The sequence below is a fragment of the Balaenoptera borealis genome (assembly GCF_965194805.1).
Source record: "Balaenoptera borealis genome assembly, chromosome: 11".
NCBI lineage: Eukaryota > Metazoa > Chordata > Mammalia > Artiodactyla > Balaenopteridae > Balaenoptera > Balaenoptera borealis.
In genome coordinates this window covers 10210332-10225482 of record NC_138868.1, presented here as the reverse complement: position 1 = coordinate 10225482, position 15151 = coordinate 10210332, and the positions used below count along the sequence as shown (strand labels likewise).

General features: G+C 45.9%; 2 protein-coding genes across 7 annotated transcripts in view; one reads left to right on the top strand and one right to left on the bottom strand.

Moving 5' to 3' along the window:
• Positions 1–564: 564 nt before the first annotated feature.
• Positions 565–7030, top strand: TMEM216 (transmembrane protein 216). Of its 2 annotated transcripts, none has more exons than XM_082342708.1 (5): positions 565–2252; positions 2832–2933; positions 3501–3593; positions 5979–6180; positions 6445–7030. In XM_082342708.1, exons 1-5 carry the CDS (start codon positions 2216–2218, stop codon positions 6458–6460), a joined length of 450 nt encoding a protein of 149 aa, XP_082198834.1. In that variant the 5' UTR covers positions 565–2215; the 3' UTR covers positions 6461–7030. The 2 variants fall into 2 exon arrangements, with proteins under 2 accessions (XP_082198834.1, XP_082198835.1); XM_082342709.1 differs by having other exon boundaries at positions 2140–2266.
• Positions 7031–9958: 2928 nt separating this feature from the next.
• Positions 9959–15151, bottom strand: part of CPSF7 (cleavage and polyadenylation specific factor 7) — a 22722-nt gene continuing 17529 nt past the window's right edge. For 3 of the 5 annotated variants that reach the window (XM_082342677.1, XM_082342680.1, XM_082342679.1), the window contains one exon: positions 9959–11991. Coding sequence is in view for 1 of the 5 variants with exons in the window: in XM_082342680.1 (XP_082198806.1) it covers positions 11789–11991 (203 nt within the window). In the remaining 4 variants the exon portion in view is untranslated. The remainder of the gene's footprint in view (positions 11992–15151) is intronic. The other 2 variants (XM_082342678.1, XM_082342681.1) reach the window with 1 other exon arrangement.

Genomic DNA, 15151 nt, shown 5'->3' with positions numbered 1-15151 from the left:
TCCCAGCCTTGCTCTGCTGACACTAAAGAAAGCCCGCCAGGCTTGCAGTTCAGTTCCAAGGGGAGGCACAAGCGGAGATCAGAGCGCAGAGGAGAGGGGAGGGGAGGAGCTCAGATATAAGTTCACCAGTTTTTCAGACCTTCACGGCTCCTGGTGGGACTTCTCCATGCATATTACTCTCTCCAGTTTCAAGGAATTGCTTCTGCTGCTTCTCCTTTCAGCCCAGAAAAAACAATTACTGACCCCTGCCTCCACCCCAACTAGCTAGGAGTACAGCACTGTCTGAAAGGTTAGTCACTCAGAATGCAAATCAAAACCACAGTGAGATATCACCTCACAACTGTCAGAATGGCTATTATCAAAAAGACAACAGGGACTTACCTGGTGGTCCAGTGGTTAAGAATCCTCCTTCCAATGCAGGAGGTGCGGGTTCAATCCCTGGTCAGGGAACTAAGATCCCACATGCCGCGGGGCAACTAAGCCCGCGTGCTGCAACTGGAAGATCCTTTATGCCGCGTCCTTTATATCCTTTATGTAGATCCTGCAACAAAGACCTGATGCTGCCAAAAAAAAAAAAAGAAAGACAACAAATAACGAGCGATGTTGAGGATGTGGAGAAAAGGGAACCCTCCTGCACTGTTGGTGGCAATGTAAATTGGTGCAGCTGTTACCAACTTGAGTCCTTGAACTCCTTAATCAACAGAAATTGATAAGAGGCCAGATGAGGAATTTAGGCAAAGCTTTACTGGAACTCATGCTGCAGCATGAGGAAGTGAGAACAAGAAACAGGTGCCCTTGCTCACTCCCCAAAGAGGGGGCGTGAGTGAGCTGTTTCCTTAAATAGGGTGAGGGTAGGGGTGGGTCCAGCCGGAGGGATGGCTTTGGTGGTCTGCCTACCCCCTCGGTGGTGCTGTGTGCAGGGATCGTGCGCAGTACCCTGCTTCTGCCCCCCTCCCCCACTCAAAAGCAGCAGTTGGGTTTTGGCCTTTTTGTATCTTATTGTTCATAATTTGTCCAAACCGTGCATGCATGCAGTTATTTTCAGTCCCTTATAGTTTCTTTGTATTCTTTTGCTTGGGGAGATGTTTGTCCAGGTGCAAGCACTCCAGCAAAGGATCCCAGGTCCAAGCCACAATGAGATATCACTTCACACCTACTAGGATAGTGACAATAACAATTTTAAAAACAAAATAAAAAGTGTTGGTGAGGACGCAGAGAAATTGGGACCCTTATTCAGTGCTGGTGGAATCTAAAATGGTTACAGACACCGTGGAAAATAGTTTGACGGTTCCTCAAAAAGTTAAACATACAATTAACAAAACACTCAGTAATTCCACTCCTAGATATATATTCAAAGGAACTGAAAACAGAGGCTTCCACAGATACTTCCATAACGATGTTCACTGCAGCATTTTTCTAGCCCAAAGACTGAAATCCGTGCCCACTCCTCAATAGATGGATAAACAAAATGTGGTGTACACACACACACACACGAATATTATTCAGCCATAAAAAGGAATGAAGTTCTGATCTATGCTACAACATGAATGAACCTTGAAAACATGCTAAATGGAATTACGCCAGACACAAAGTACTTTGTTTTCTCAATTCCCATACACGTCACGGGTCACCTGGTGATCATGTTTCATCTTCCTGTCTCACGCTCCTTGAAAGGAGCCTCTAGTTCCGATTAATTTTGGTATCTGTTAACTACCTGGTTCATAAATCGGAGGCACAAAACCCCCTACTACCCTTCCCCCCCCCCGAAAAAAAAAGACTGCTTGCTAGACAAAAGACCCCAAACCCCACCGCGCATTTGCATAGCACTGTCGTGCACACCGTTTCTCATTTTCAGACCGTTGTTAGTAAAGAGAATCTTGGGGCCGGGGCCTATTTGCCAATCCTGCGGTCACATTACCACTACTGGCTATACTAAGACGACTCATTGTAAACCTGGGATGGGGAAGCGCAAGAGCCGCTCCCGCCCCCGGGGTCCTGAGGACAACTGCTTGGTGGGCGGCCACTATTCTCTCTCCAGTCGGCAGCCGAAACCCCAGCGAAAGCAATTTGCTGGCACGCGCGGACGGCACCGAGACAGCCCAGGCACCACGTAACCATAGAGTGATGTAGGCGGGTAGAGAGGCCAGAATCGAGGGCCGCTCCGTCCCCAGCTTCCGGCAACGCCTCGCTGCTCCAGGAGTAGCTGTAGCCGCGTATGCAGTTTCCATGGGGACTGAAGATGGCGCCGCGAGGTGAGATTCCGGAGGTGTGTGAGTCGCTGGTCCTGCTCTCCTCAGTACCCGCCCCCCAACCTTCTCTCCCAGCGCTCGACCTAAACCCTTCATTCTCGGGTGTTAGGGACATCACTCCTCACTTGTCCAAAGCAGGGTTTGGCGGACTCACCCACCCTGAGTGTCTGAAGGTCTCGAGGTGCGGGTCTCAGATACCCCGCAATCCTTGGCTGGGCCTATTCTAGGCCAGCTCAGTTGCGAATTTGCAGCGTGACTTCAAACAGGCCAGTGCTGGTCTCTGAGCCCCAATTTCCCTTCCCAAATAGTGACGAGGTTAGATCTTAGAGAGGCTTTGACTTTCAGCCCCAAAGCCGAAGGAGTCGAGTTTGACGGTATTCCGGAAAGAAGGGGATTGAAGGAAACCCCCCTCCACACCGTATATACACACGCACTCCTCATCAGCAATCAGAAGTGCCCCCAAGTGGCCCTTTCCACTAGCTGCGACCTCGTGTTTCCTCGAAGTTAGACACAGAACCATTGAAATAACTTAGGTTGAGCTGCCCTCCAGCCCATCTCTTTTCTCTGTGCTCATATTTTCAGGTAAACGGTTGTCCTCCACCCCCCTGGAAATCCTGTTCTTTCTGAACGGGTGGTATTATGCTGCCTGTTTCCTGCTGGAACTCTTCGTATTTCTGTATAAAGGTAAGGCCTGGGGTTTGACTGCCCTTGCCCCAACATGCCTTCCCCACTTCAGCCCAGAGCCAGCTGCCGCCAAAAGCCTTCTTGTTTTTCATTCTTTTCTGCCCCCTGGGGCTCCTCTTCGCTGCACGGTGGAAGTCTCTTCATCAGGTGACTTTCTTGAGAATGATTTAGTAAGAAGCCCCTCGGCAAGATTTTCTTGAGTTTGGGAAATGTGGGCTTTTCCATTCTGACTCTCCCCCATCACCTCTTTGCTGAACTCCACTTTAAGCCCATTGGTGACCTTCAGCAGCCTGTGTACCCATGTACGTCTGATTACTGTGGAGAGCGGAGTCCCCATAGACTCTCCGAGTTAGGAGTAAAACCCCGTAATAACGAGCCTGCTTCTAACAGACGTAGCCGCACCAGGAGTTAACAGATCCTGCAGCAGGTTAACAGATCCTGCCCACATCTCACTAAGTAGTTCATGGAAAGCTGATAAGACTCGTGTTCTCTTTATTCCCAGGTGTGTGGGAGTTCTTGTGTGTACTGTTCTATGTTGTTTGCAAGCTCTGACTTTTGTATTGGCAGGTCTCCTGCTACCATATCCAACAGCCAATCTAGTACTGGATGTGGTGATGCTCTTCCTTTATCTTGGAATTGAAGTAATTCGACTATTTTTTGGTGAGTGTTGTCCAGAGAATATTTCCATTCCTTATATGAGACGAGTTGGTATCTGTAACCTGATTAACAAGGAAAAGTTTCAATACATAACCTAGGCTCACCATAAGAGATTGGATCTGGTGGTATATCCCGTTACTCCCTCTCTGAAGTTTCAAGCTGCTTCATATTTTGGGTCAGGATTTATCTGTCTGTTGCTCTGCAGGGCCAGAAGTAGGTGGTGACATGAGATATTAGATAATTCCTTCCCAGTTGTCTAACTGCTACAAGAGTTCCTGGTTCCTCTCACTGGTTTGCTTGGGAGAATAGATTCAGTTGTAACTCCATGTCCAGAGCAGTAGACGCCTATCCAGGGCAGTAGACGCCTGCACAGGTCAGCACTAAGATCCCCTCCACTTCTCTGAATGAGGATTTCTCTAGGACAAGTTTTATATTCCCAGAAATACAGAGCAAGCCCTTATTAGTTAGAATATCTCATCCCTGAAAACGGTGTTAAAACACACACTGAGGGGAAAAAAATAGTTTCAACACATATAACAAAGGATAAAGAAGGCTCACATAAAGTGCTAAGAAAAAAACCTAGTTTTAAAAATTAGCAAGGGGATTGACATATATACACTAATGATACTATGTATAAAATAGATAACTAATGAGAACCTACTGTATAGCACAGGGAACTCTACTCAATGCGCTGTGGTGACCTAAATGGGAAGAAGATCCAAAAAAGAGGCGATATATGTATATGTATAGCTGATTCACTTTGTTGTACAGTAGAAACTAACACAACATTATAAAGTAACTATACTCCAGTAAAAATTTAAAAAAAAAAATCACTAGCAAAAAAAAGAAAAAATTAGTAAGGGACGCTAATGGGCAATTCACATAATAATTACAAAGGGCCAATACACATGATAAAATGCCCAGACTCACTAACAAAAAGCAAATTGAAAAAACAAGGTAACATTTTCACCCATCAGATTAAAAAGGTTTCCAAATTCCCAGTATTCTAGTGGCTGTGAGGAACAGGTCTCTATGGTCTCACATTCTTGTGGGTATTTATATTCCCACACCCTTTGGGAATATAAATTAGTACAACCTTTTTGCTAATAGTTTTACCAGGTAAAATTCGTATTCTTAGACCTAACAATTTCCCTTCCAAAACTGGTTGAAAAAAACAGATACTTCTACAGATATGCTAAGATATCTGTATGAGAACGTTTATTGCCATGTATTTTTTTTTATAAATTTATTATTTTTAAAATTTTATTTATTTTTGGCTGTGTTGGGTCTTCGTTGCTGCACGCGGGCTTTCTCTAGTTGTGGTGAGCGGGGGTTACTCTGCTTTGTGGTGCTTGGGCTTCTCATTGCGGTGGCTTCTCTTGTTGCGGAGCACAGGCTCTAGGCATGCGGGCTTCAGTAGTTGTGGCGCACGGGCTCAGTAGTCGTGGTTCACGGGCTCTAGAGCGCAGGCTCAGTAGTTGTGGCACACGGGCTTAGTTGCTCCGCGGCATGTGGGATCTTCCCGGACCAGGGCTCGAACCCATGTCCCCTGCACTGGCAGGCAGATTCTTAACCACTGCGCCACCAGGGAAGCCCCTGCCATGTATTTTTTAACATCAAAGCATTAGAAACAACCTAAACATCTATCATTACAGGATTAGTTAAATAAATTATGGCATTGGTTCAGTGAAATTGTTCATAGCCGTTAAAAAAGGGTAAGGTAGTTATGTGTGGAAAGATGTCTAACTATGTTAAATGGTTAAATAAGTTGCAAAACAGTATGCAGAGTATGATTCTATTTTTAGAATAATAAATAGTAATATGTGACCATACACATAAAAAAGTCTGAAACAGTATACGTCATTCTGTAAAAATGGCTATCTCTAAGGGCTGAGTCATGTGGTCTTTTAGTTTCTATATTTTCTAAAATGATTTTTTATATTTGTTTTTCTATTTTTTGGCTGCCCCGTACGGCATGTGGGATCTTAGTTCCCCAACCAGGGATCAAACCCATGCTCCCTGCAGTGGAAGCCTGGAGTCTTAACCACTGGACTGCCAGGGAACTCCGTATTGTCTATATTAATTGAAAAGTTTTCAATGATTATATATTATTTTTATGATTTACAAAATTTTTCCTCAAATAACGAGCCCATTGTCCCTTGCCTGGGAGCCAGGCTGGAAGCAGGACCTCTCGGCGAATGACTGCAATGCTGTAGCTGCTCCTAAGCCTCTAGTTTTTAACACAGTGGGGCCGCATTTATAAACCTGCACACCCCCATTCAGGGGCATTTTCCTCTGCTTGCCAGTCCATCGCATCCCACCTGCCTTTCCTCTGAGGCCAAGGAAAGCAGGCCACTTGGAGGTGACTCCATGGGCTGTGTCTGACAGGTACAAAGGGAAACCTCTGCCAACGGAAGATGCCGCTTGGTATTAGCATGGCCTTGACCTTCCCATCTGCCATGATGGCCTCCTATTACCTGCTGCTGCAGACCTACGTGCTCCGCCTGGAAGCCATCATGAACGGCATCTTGCTCCTCTTCTGTGGCTCAGAGCTGCTGCTTGAGGTGCTCACCCTGGCTGCGTTCTCCAGGTACTGCTGCTGAGGGACCATTTCCCATCACCTGAGGGCTGGATTCCCATCCCAGGGGGGGATTCATTGTTTGTCTAAAGCCTGAGGGGTCTAGAGGATTTTTAAGGGCGAAAAGGGTGTCCGTGGGACTGCCTTTCCCACTTAGGGCAGATATTCTCCTCGTTCTTTGGGGCCAAGAGGCTTGGAATATAGAACAGTTCCAGCCAGCTGCTCTCATTCACTGGTCTTTTAACATTTTGTTTCTTTCTTTCTTTCTGCCATCAGTATGGACAGGATTTGAAGTACAAAAATTTCAGCCAGCAGCCCTCACAGGCTGAGACCACACATACCTCTGGTACTTTAGCCATACCAGTGAGAAACGGTGGGTCAAGTTGTCCTGGGAAAGGTTGCAGCTTTTCCTCAGCACAGACACCTTGGGGAACAAACCGAGCATAAGGCCACTGGGCACCGTCTTCTAAACCGGGATCATCAGCCCAAGAGACTCTTCTACACTCCAGTATAGGGAGGGGCAAGGCTGTCGCCATCCTGGCCCTTCTCAGAACCAATTAATTCCCTTCTGACCTCAAGTTTTCCTCTTTGATCATCGTGGCCAGAGCGTCTTGTGTGGACCGTGCAGGCTCCTTGGGCTTCCAGCAGGACCTGAGCTGCACGCTCCCTGTGTGTGCTGTGCCCCACGTCCTGCAGGAGCACGGGGCACCTCAGGAGGGTGTGCTCCCAGAGTGATGCAAAAGCCGCTCATCCCGTTTCTCAGAGACTGAGCTCCAGAACTTTCTCTGGAGCTCATAGTGTTATTTTTCTACTCTCATCATGAAACAAAACATTATTTTATAATAAAGATGTATTTTCTGTGGCGGAGGTTGTAGTAGCCTTTTCCTCACGGCACCCATCCCTTCTCTTCCACTTTAAGAGAAGTTAGAGACTATCCCAGCGGTTTGTTCTCGGCTGTGCTTGGTGATTCAGTGTGGACGCAGAGGCAGTGATGAAGGTGTCCCACTGAGTTTCTTCCCACAGCTGCAGCCTCAATTAATCCCTAAAGGCCCTGCCAGCTTCTGTGTCTTCTTCAGATCTGTCATCCTGACTGCTCACATTTGTCACCTGTGCCCCAAAGCCAGCATCTTGTCTCTCATTCCTCTTACAGATAATTGTCATCTTTCCAGGATGAGGCATGAGTAATTGGAAGGAACATATTCTAAACTTACCAATATTTTTTGGTCATTTGTTTTAAAATTTCAAGTTAATATAAAAGGAACACATACTTTTATTCTTTAAGCTGGAGGCATGTTGCACTAAATGAGTGAATCATTCCCTTCTCCAAGTAACCGTCTTTAAAACTATTTCTCATCTTGCATGATAGCAGCCATTCTTTAGCCCCAAGAAGCCATAACAGAAGCCACTTTAGGAAACCTTGAGCCATATGGCCCATCTGCTATCAGATGAACCCTAGAATATCTGCTCTTACTCAAAGTAAAAACTAATTGGCCTTTAAGAATGTCATGCTGGTTTTTAACTGCTTATTTCCTGTGATCAGGCTCATTCTCATCCTATGTAGGTTTCCACTTTCCAAAGCACTGATGCTTTTTCTTATTTCCTAACCCTCCGTGTCCTTGCCTAAGAGCTGCCTTTGGGGTCCATCCAAAGACTATTAATAGGTCTGATTAAGCATGAAACAGTAACAAAAAACCCAATAGGAACTTCCCTGACATTTCAATCACATATCCCACTAATACCTTAATTTTCTGCTGCTTCTCACACTGCTTTTTTGTCTAGCCCTGCTTTGAAGAAATTGCTGGCATCAAACTGGAGAAGAACTCATTCTCCATGGCCTCTCTTCATTTAGAGTTTCATTGGTTAAGGTCCCCCTCTCAGCAACACAGAAAAATGAATGGGAGGCTCAGTTGAAAGTTTAGAGGTGGCTCATAATTCAAAGGGGCTTTAGAGATCAACTTAATCTCATCCCCAGCTTGGCAGGTTTAGAGATGAGGAAGTAACATAGCCAAGCATCATACAACTGGTTACTAATTTGTTAGAAACTTTGTCTTACGTGTCTCAATCTGGATCAAGTAAATTCCATTCCTGAACAGGTACCACGTGAGTATAAGAATGAATGGTTGAAAATGGGGCTAAGATTAGAACAGGAAGTCCTCACATTTTCTTCATGGGTATCTGGAAGCTTAGCGCGTTGTGTTTCCCAGGCGTAGCTCCATAGATGCTCATTCTTCTTACTGTTATTATTATTATTTTATTTTTTTTGGCCGCGCCGTGCAGCTTGCAGGATCTTGGTTCCCTGACCAGGGATCGAACCTGTGGCCCCTGCAGTGGAAGCACGGAGTCTTAACCACTGGACCGCCAGGGAAGTCCCATAAATGCTGCTTCTTCTTGATGCTTGTTGGAGCCAGCTGTGTGGATGCAGTTAGTCACACCAGAGTAGAACATCATACAACAGAAACTGAGGCAGTGGAGGATGGGAATCAGCACAGCTAGTCTTTCAGGGTTAACGTGTCAGAGGCTGTACTCACTGTAGTGTCAAGGGAAGCCACTATACCCCATACACACCTGAAGGACTAACATTCTGGGACAGTGAGAGGACTGAGCCAAGGAGCAGGCCCTGGTCACAAGAGCTGGCAGAGGCCTGCTAGGATACCCCCCCTCATGCCTAGAACTGTCAGGTGACTGCAGTGGTGGTCTCTAGGGGCTGAGGTCTGGCTCATTTCAGGAAGCACTCAGGAACACAGAGGTGACCGAAAGGTCATTCCCCTCCTATACTGCCATGGTAACCCCTAGGAGAAACTCAAGAACGTATTTGCTTTTCTAAACTAGCAGTCCTCACGCTTTAGTTTACGTACGTCATCTGGAGCATAAAAAGGAGATTTCTAGACTTCAGAGATTGATGCAGCCAGGAAGGCATTTTAGCAAGCATGGCGCATAACTGAGATGCAGGCAACCGTGGAACTCAACTTGAGAACACTGGTTTAAGTTCTGAGAGGCACTCCAACTATTTTTTTTCCTTCAAGTTTAATAACATCATAGACCCTCAGGGAATTTCCCTTCTACTAAGGGTTACTTGTTTTTATACTGCTCTTGCCTTTACTGGTCTCAGCAACGCTTTATACATCACCTGGTTGCTGGTTCATCTTTTTATTATGCTAACTCTCCTCTTGTTCACCCAACTTTTTAAAAAGCCAGCTTTCAGGAATCCCAAGGATTACCCCGCAACACTTCGCTAAACTTTCTAATCTGTACTTCCTTATATTTAGATAGCAGTGCAGTCTACATAACACGCTCACATTTGTTATCTGATTCTTCAGATATCCCAATGTGGAAGGCAGAACAGCTATCATTTTCATCTTACAAACGAAAGAGACTGAGGTTGTACTGCTCGTCCACGGTTAGACAGATTTAGATGTGAAGGAGGCACTAGCCAGCATATCTTCTAACGCCTAGCAGAGGACTCTTCCCTTTATCAACTTGATGACATCGCAACTGAACTGTACAAGGTAGGACATTTATTCTGAGAATAAATCTTAGGAACCTGGAAGGATAAAAGATGACTTGGAATTAACTAGGCTGTTTAGATGGCTAAGGAAAAAAGCTAAACCTCAAGGGGCACCTCCAAAGGTTCGCACGAGGTCTCCTAGGTGGTGTACCGCCCGCACTACACACGCCCACCGTGCAATTCCAGCGGAGAACTCGGGGATTCACTCCCCTCCCAAAGCCTCTGCAGCAGCCCGCACCCATGTCCCAGACACCTCAACAAATCTATTCAATGCAGAATCCGTGAAACAGCTCACACCCCATTTATTATTTAAAAATATTTTGTTACAAAAGGAAAAAAAATACAATGCAGTATAAAAGATTGACAGTGTCATCAAGTTTATTACACAATTTTCAACCTATTGGAAAGACAAACAAATCACCAACAACAGGGGGACGGGGCCTTGGCCTTTTTGAGGGTTGGGTTTTTTTCCTTTTGCTATCAGGAAATAAAACTAAAAATTGTGTCATTGAGTAAAAACAAAACGGGGAGAAAAAAATTCTCCGGGTAAACGGCTTTTCTGGTATTCTATATATTTTTTTCTCCTTAAACTGTCACCTTACTTGGTTTTCTCTACATTAAAAAGACACCCGGAGCTGCTCTCGAGGATAAGCACATCACTTAACGCTTGGCCGGCTGGGCGGGGTGCCATATTCTGAAGTGGAGGTGGGGATGGGGTTGGGGGACAGGGGGAAAAAAGCTACAAACCTGTAGCCTCTGTCCCAAGGGAATGTGCCTCTCCAACCCTGGGGGACTCCCTCAGTGACTGAGCGAGGGCTATGTCAGAAACGTGCAGGGAACAAAGGAAGGCTTCGGTCCAGCTCAGTCTCTCCCCTCTGAGCCAGAAGGGTCTCCAGCGACCCTACATCCCACGTGCCACGTTTCCTGTTCGATGTCACGTGCCCTACAGACGCACGCGGAAGTAGCATCCGTCGCCCCGTGGGTACCGCAGGACCCTGTTGCTGCTGCTGCTTTCAGCAGCAGCGCCTCACAATCTGGATGTTATGGGAAAAGCAATTCCATTTGCCTGTGTGGAAAATGGCCCCCAGGGTGGTGGTCCTTAGAATTCTGAGCTGAGCTCGTTAAAGTCAGGCTCCACTTCTTCCTTGCTCCTTATGCGAGGCAGCAAGTACCTCCAGGCAGAGCGAGGGGAGCTATTAAGTCAAAATTCAAAAGGTGAAAAAATACCAAATTTGTGACTTTACCTACTAGTGCCAGGTTATCCCACAATAAGTAAAAGTATGTACCTGGAGGATGCAAGCCCATGCTCACATCAAACCTGAAAAAAGAAAAGCCTATGGAAGTAGGCCATATCCTGCCCAACTTGCCTCCTTCCCCACTCCTAGTATTTCACAAGGGTTCTTCACTGCTGAGGTCCGATGTCCCCGACTCCCAATGGCAGTACCTTCCTCTAAAACAAGGAAGCAGCCTTCTTGGGGGAAGGGCTCCACGTGTGAAATGGAAAAGCCCCGGGGAAAGGGAACATCTGCTGGAGCTGGTTATTGCAAGAGGCAACCAAGCAAGCAGCAGCAGAGGGTGGTAGTCGGCTCTGCCAGGCCCCCCAGCAGAAGGCAACCCCATGGGCCTGCTCTGCTGAGGAGAGGCGAGTCCACTGAGCAGGCTGGGCAGCAGGGGGTGAAAAGGGTTGTAGCCCCCTGGGAGGTCAGGGAAACAAACCGTCAATAAGTAAGAGGGAAAAGCAAGAACAGGAGAAGCTTTCCATAAAGTAATTGCTGTTCTCATGGTCCCTCCTCAAAGGGCTGGGAAGGTAAAGGAGTTAGAGAAGTGGTACGTTAGCAAGGGGTTTGGACCCTCTTCGCCCCACCAAACCTAGTGCTGAGGGCAGGACCCTGGGCATATTTTGGCACACCCAGTCACTCTCCTAGATCCCACAGGGAGGATCCGTTTTCTTTGGGAAGGATGTCTTCCCATCAACCTCACCACTGAACTGCTCCTGGAGAATCAGAAACTCATACGTTTCCTTGGACAAAGCACCGTTCTCTATGGAGACCAGGGACCTGGACATGGTTTCTTCCTGTCTGCCACCCTCCCAACCACATGAAGTCTTCAGGTTCTTTACCCTGGCAAACAGGAGCGGGACTGGGAGGGCTGCCAGGCAATCTTCAGTCTTGTAGGGCAGAGGGTATTCCCTGTGGGTGTCTGGAAGGGGTTAGGGGCTTGGAGGAAGGGGAAGGGGTGGAGCGGCCTCCGTCCTTTAGTCCTGATCAAGGTGAGGAGATGCAAGTCCATTAAAAAAACATTTGCTTCCAACCAGACTCCTGCAATGAGAACATCAGAAGAGAAGAAAGAAAATACAAGTTAGAGGTTACTTTCTGATTAACAGGGGCTTATATAAATTATACTGGCATTTTCTAAAGTTAAAACGTATGAAGTAGGGGATGCAGACAGAGAGAATGCAAGCCTGGGAAAGTAAAAGACAGCAGCACTGTCTGGGAGTGTTTGGCACTGTGAGTAGTGAGGGAATGGTTGGAGGAGAACAGAGGAAAGAGGAGTGACATTTTACTTTAAGGTTAGGGGGAAAAACATAGACAATGAAATGAGGCATCAAAGCAGTTTGACTGAAAAGGAGACTTTGGCTGGAAAAGTATGGAAACTGCTACATTTCAAGAAAAGTTGCTCTAAGGGAGCATGGTGAGTTTAAACACTGTTTCAGAAAATCTATTCTGAGCAAGTCATAGCTTACCTTAAGGGGAAGGGGAAAAATCTGGAAATGGGAAGTACAATGGTAAGAAAACAAGTGTGTACATAACCAAATCCATTAACCCCCAAATACCCAAGAGGCCCTTGCAGGGAGCATGTACTTACACAAGAAAACTAAACTTTTTTCCTTCTTTTAAAGCAGCATACACATACACATAGAGCCAGAGATGTTCCAAGTACCACCACTCAAGAGATTCTAAGTCCTCCCCAGATGACAGGTGTGGGTGAGGGGCCAAGAAGCATACTAACAACCAAGCAGGAGTGATGTGGTCAGGCCAGAGCAGAAAGCAGAGCACGGAGGTCAAAGAAGATAATCAGTAGTCACCATCCAAGAAAACTAAAAGCACGGTTAAGAACTTCTGCTGAGCAGTGAAGGACTGTTAAGCCACTTGTCACATTTCGACCTAACTTAAGGTCCCCAGTACACTCAGCCCTCTTTCCAACGTTGTAACATCAATCTGCAGGGGGTGGCCTGCTCAATCTTACCACACAAAATAGAACTGATAGCGAAAAGGAAAAGGGGGAATTAAATTCAGGCTTCGGATTTCTACTAATGCCCAAACTGGCAACATGGCCTATACATAAATGCTCACCCTTAATGTATGCACTTCTGTAACCTGGAGGAGCTATGCAAGAAAAAATACATCCATAAGCTGCCTGATCCTTCTACACTCTGAAATGGCACCATTTCACCCTGGGGTCCTCAGAATCTGTCATGGCCTCTGGTTTCTCTAAACATCTATGCAGGCAGGTATCTTTCTCATTTTCTGTAAGAGAAAACTAAAACCCTCAGTGACTCCTCAATTTCATACCATTTGGGTTTCTGAATCTTTGCATTAGATCAAAATTGAACAGAATGCTCAGTTTTCACTGGACCAGGAGGATAGCAATGAGGTGAGAATGACTATATTTCAAGCAGGATAATGTCCTAAAATAATGAGACAGCAGCCAACAACTACAAAAAGCCGAAGCCACAGACAACCTAAGAATATCCTCAAACTCCAAACCGTATACACATATACAACAAAAGAGATGTAATTTGGGAACTGTTGCTACAAAACAAGACTCAGAGGATAACTAATGCATCAGAAATAAACTACAGTTGACCCTTGAAAAATACAGGTTTGAACTGCGCTGGTCCACTTATATGCGGATTTTTTTCAATAAATGCGTACTACAGTACAACAGAATCTGAGGTTGGTTGAATCTGTGGATGGAGAACCGCAGAAATGGAGGGCTGACTATAAAGTTATACTCGAATTATTGACTACGCAGAGGTCAGCTCCCCTAACCCCTACACTGCTCAAGGGTCCACTGAACAGCACCCAATTCTTAGAGGTTATGGCTCCATGTTGGTGGTAATGTTTGAATGCAGACAGAGGACAAAGCGGGTCAATCAGACTTCAGGTCCCAGAGGTCGTGCCCATCCTGAGGAAAGATGGACAAAAAAGGCTGCTGTTTTTTGCTGCCCCTAGATGGAACATACCCTTTGCTCTCAGGGAACAGCTCTCCGTATAGTATAAATACTAGTATTTTCTAACTAAAAGGTATTGTACTCAGAGCTTGCAAAGTTATCAAGGTAAATGAGGCCCAGGCACCATCTCCTCAACGTGACATCTCCTAAGTCACAACTTGGTAACTGCAGATGAAGTTAAGAATCCCAGGATGAGAATGTGAGAAATGGACATTTTTGGGGGGTCAAATTCAGTTCTTTTGGACTAATTAACCAGAAGGAATAACCAACATATCTAAAGGGGTGACTAGGAAAAGTGGGGAACTGGAAAACCTGCCTCAAGAGTTAATTTTCCTCATTTGTCATAGGCCTGCACTAGCCAAATGACTGTTTTCTAGGAACTACTGGGTTATAGGATTTTTCAGAGCTTTTCAAATTGAATCATCCTCATAATGGAAGAAAAGTCCCATTTTACAGGTGGAAAAAAAATGAAGCAAGATGACAGCTGAAGTCTCAGGTTCAGATGTTCAATCCCCAAAGTTCTAATGATCAGAGGATCTCACAATTTTTCTATCAAAAGGCTGTTAGGAGCAAAGCCGCCAAGAACAGTGACATGCAGTTACATGTTCCGACTACTAACCTATGTGGCCCCAGAGATTATAATTCATGCTTTGCACAGACCAAGTACTACCTCCTTCGTCACTCTTATCCTAGTCAGCTCCAAAGGACACACACGGGGGGCTGCAGGATTGGGGGAGGGTGGTGACTGATACTGAACCTACAAGCAACACTAGCAACTGTGCTAGCGCAAACAAGGGAACTGCTGCTGCTGCTGCAGGAGGGACGAGATCCCTCACGGACCCGCTCTACCCACCCTCCTGCCCACTCCCTGAGGCTCAATCAGGCCAAAGCTGTTTAAAACTCCGCTTAAGTTAATGGCAGATGACAAACAACAAAGTAGAGGGCAGTAGCCAAACATAACAAGACTCCTTTCTTATTTGTTTAGTAGGTTGTCACTAGGCAACAGTTTACAGTCCAGCTACCGCTTGTGAACTACAGGCACTCACAAGAAGGGGGGAGGGTTTCCTTTCCTTTCTGCATCCAGTCATCCATCTATCCACCCCAAAGATACCAAGCAGAACTATTCCTACTCACCTTCCACAATTACCATTACTTCAGACCAACCAAATCAGCCAAACACCAAGGACATTATCCTAATGTACTTGATGTGAAGCCACAAAATTGAGAAGAGACCCCAAAGTCAC

Bases quoted from the DNA above. Each gene is read 5' to 3' on its own strand.
- TMEM216 (XM_082342708.1), top strand. From the start codon at position 2,216: ATGCAGTTTCCATGGGGACTGAAGATGGCGCCGCGAG. The intron at 2,253-2,831 runs GTGAGATTCCGG...TCATATTTTCAG, and splicing joins ACTGAAGATGGCGCCGCGAG to GTAAACGGTTGTCCTCCACC. The intron at 3,594-5,978 runs GTGAGTGTTGTC...TGTGTCTGACAG, and splicing joins AGTAATTCGACTATTTTTTG to GTACAAAGGGAAACCTCTGC.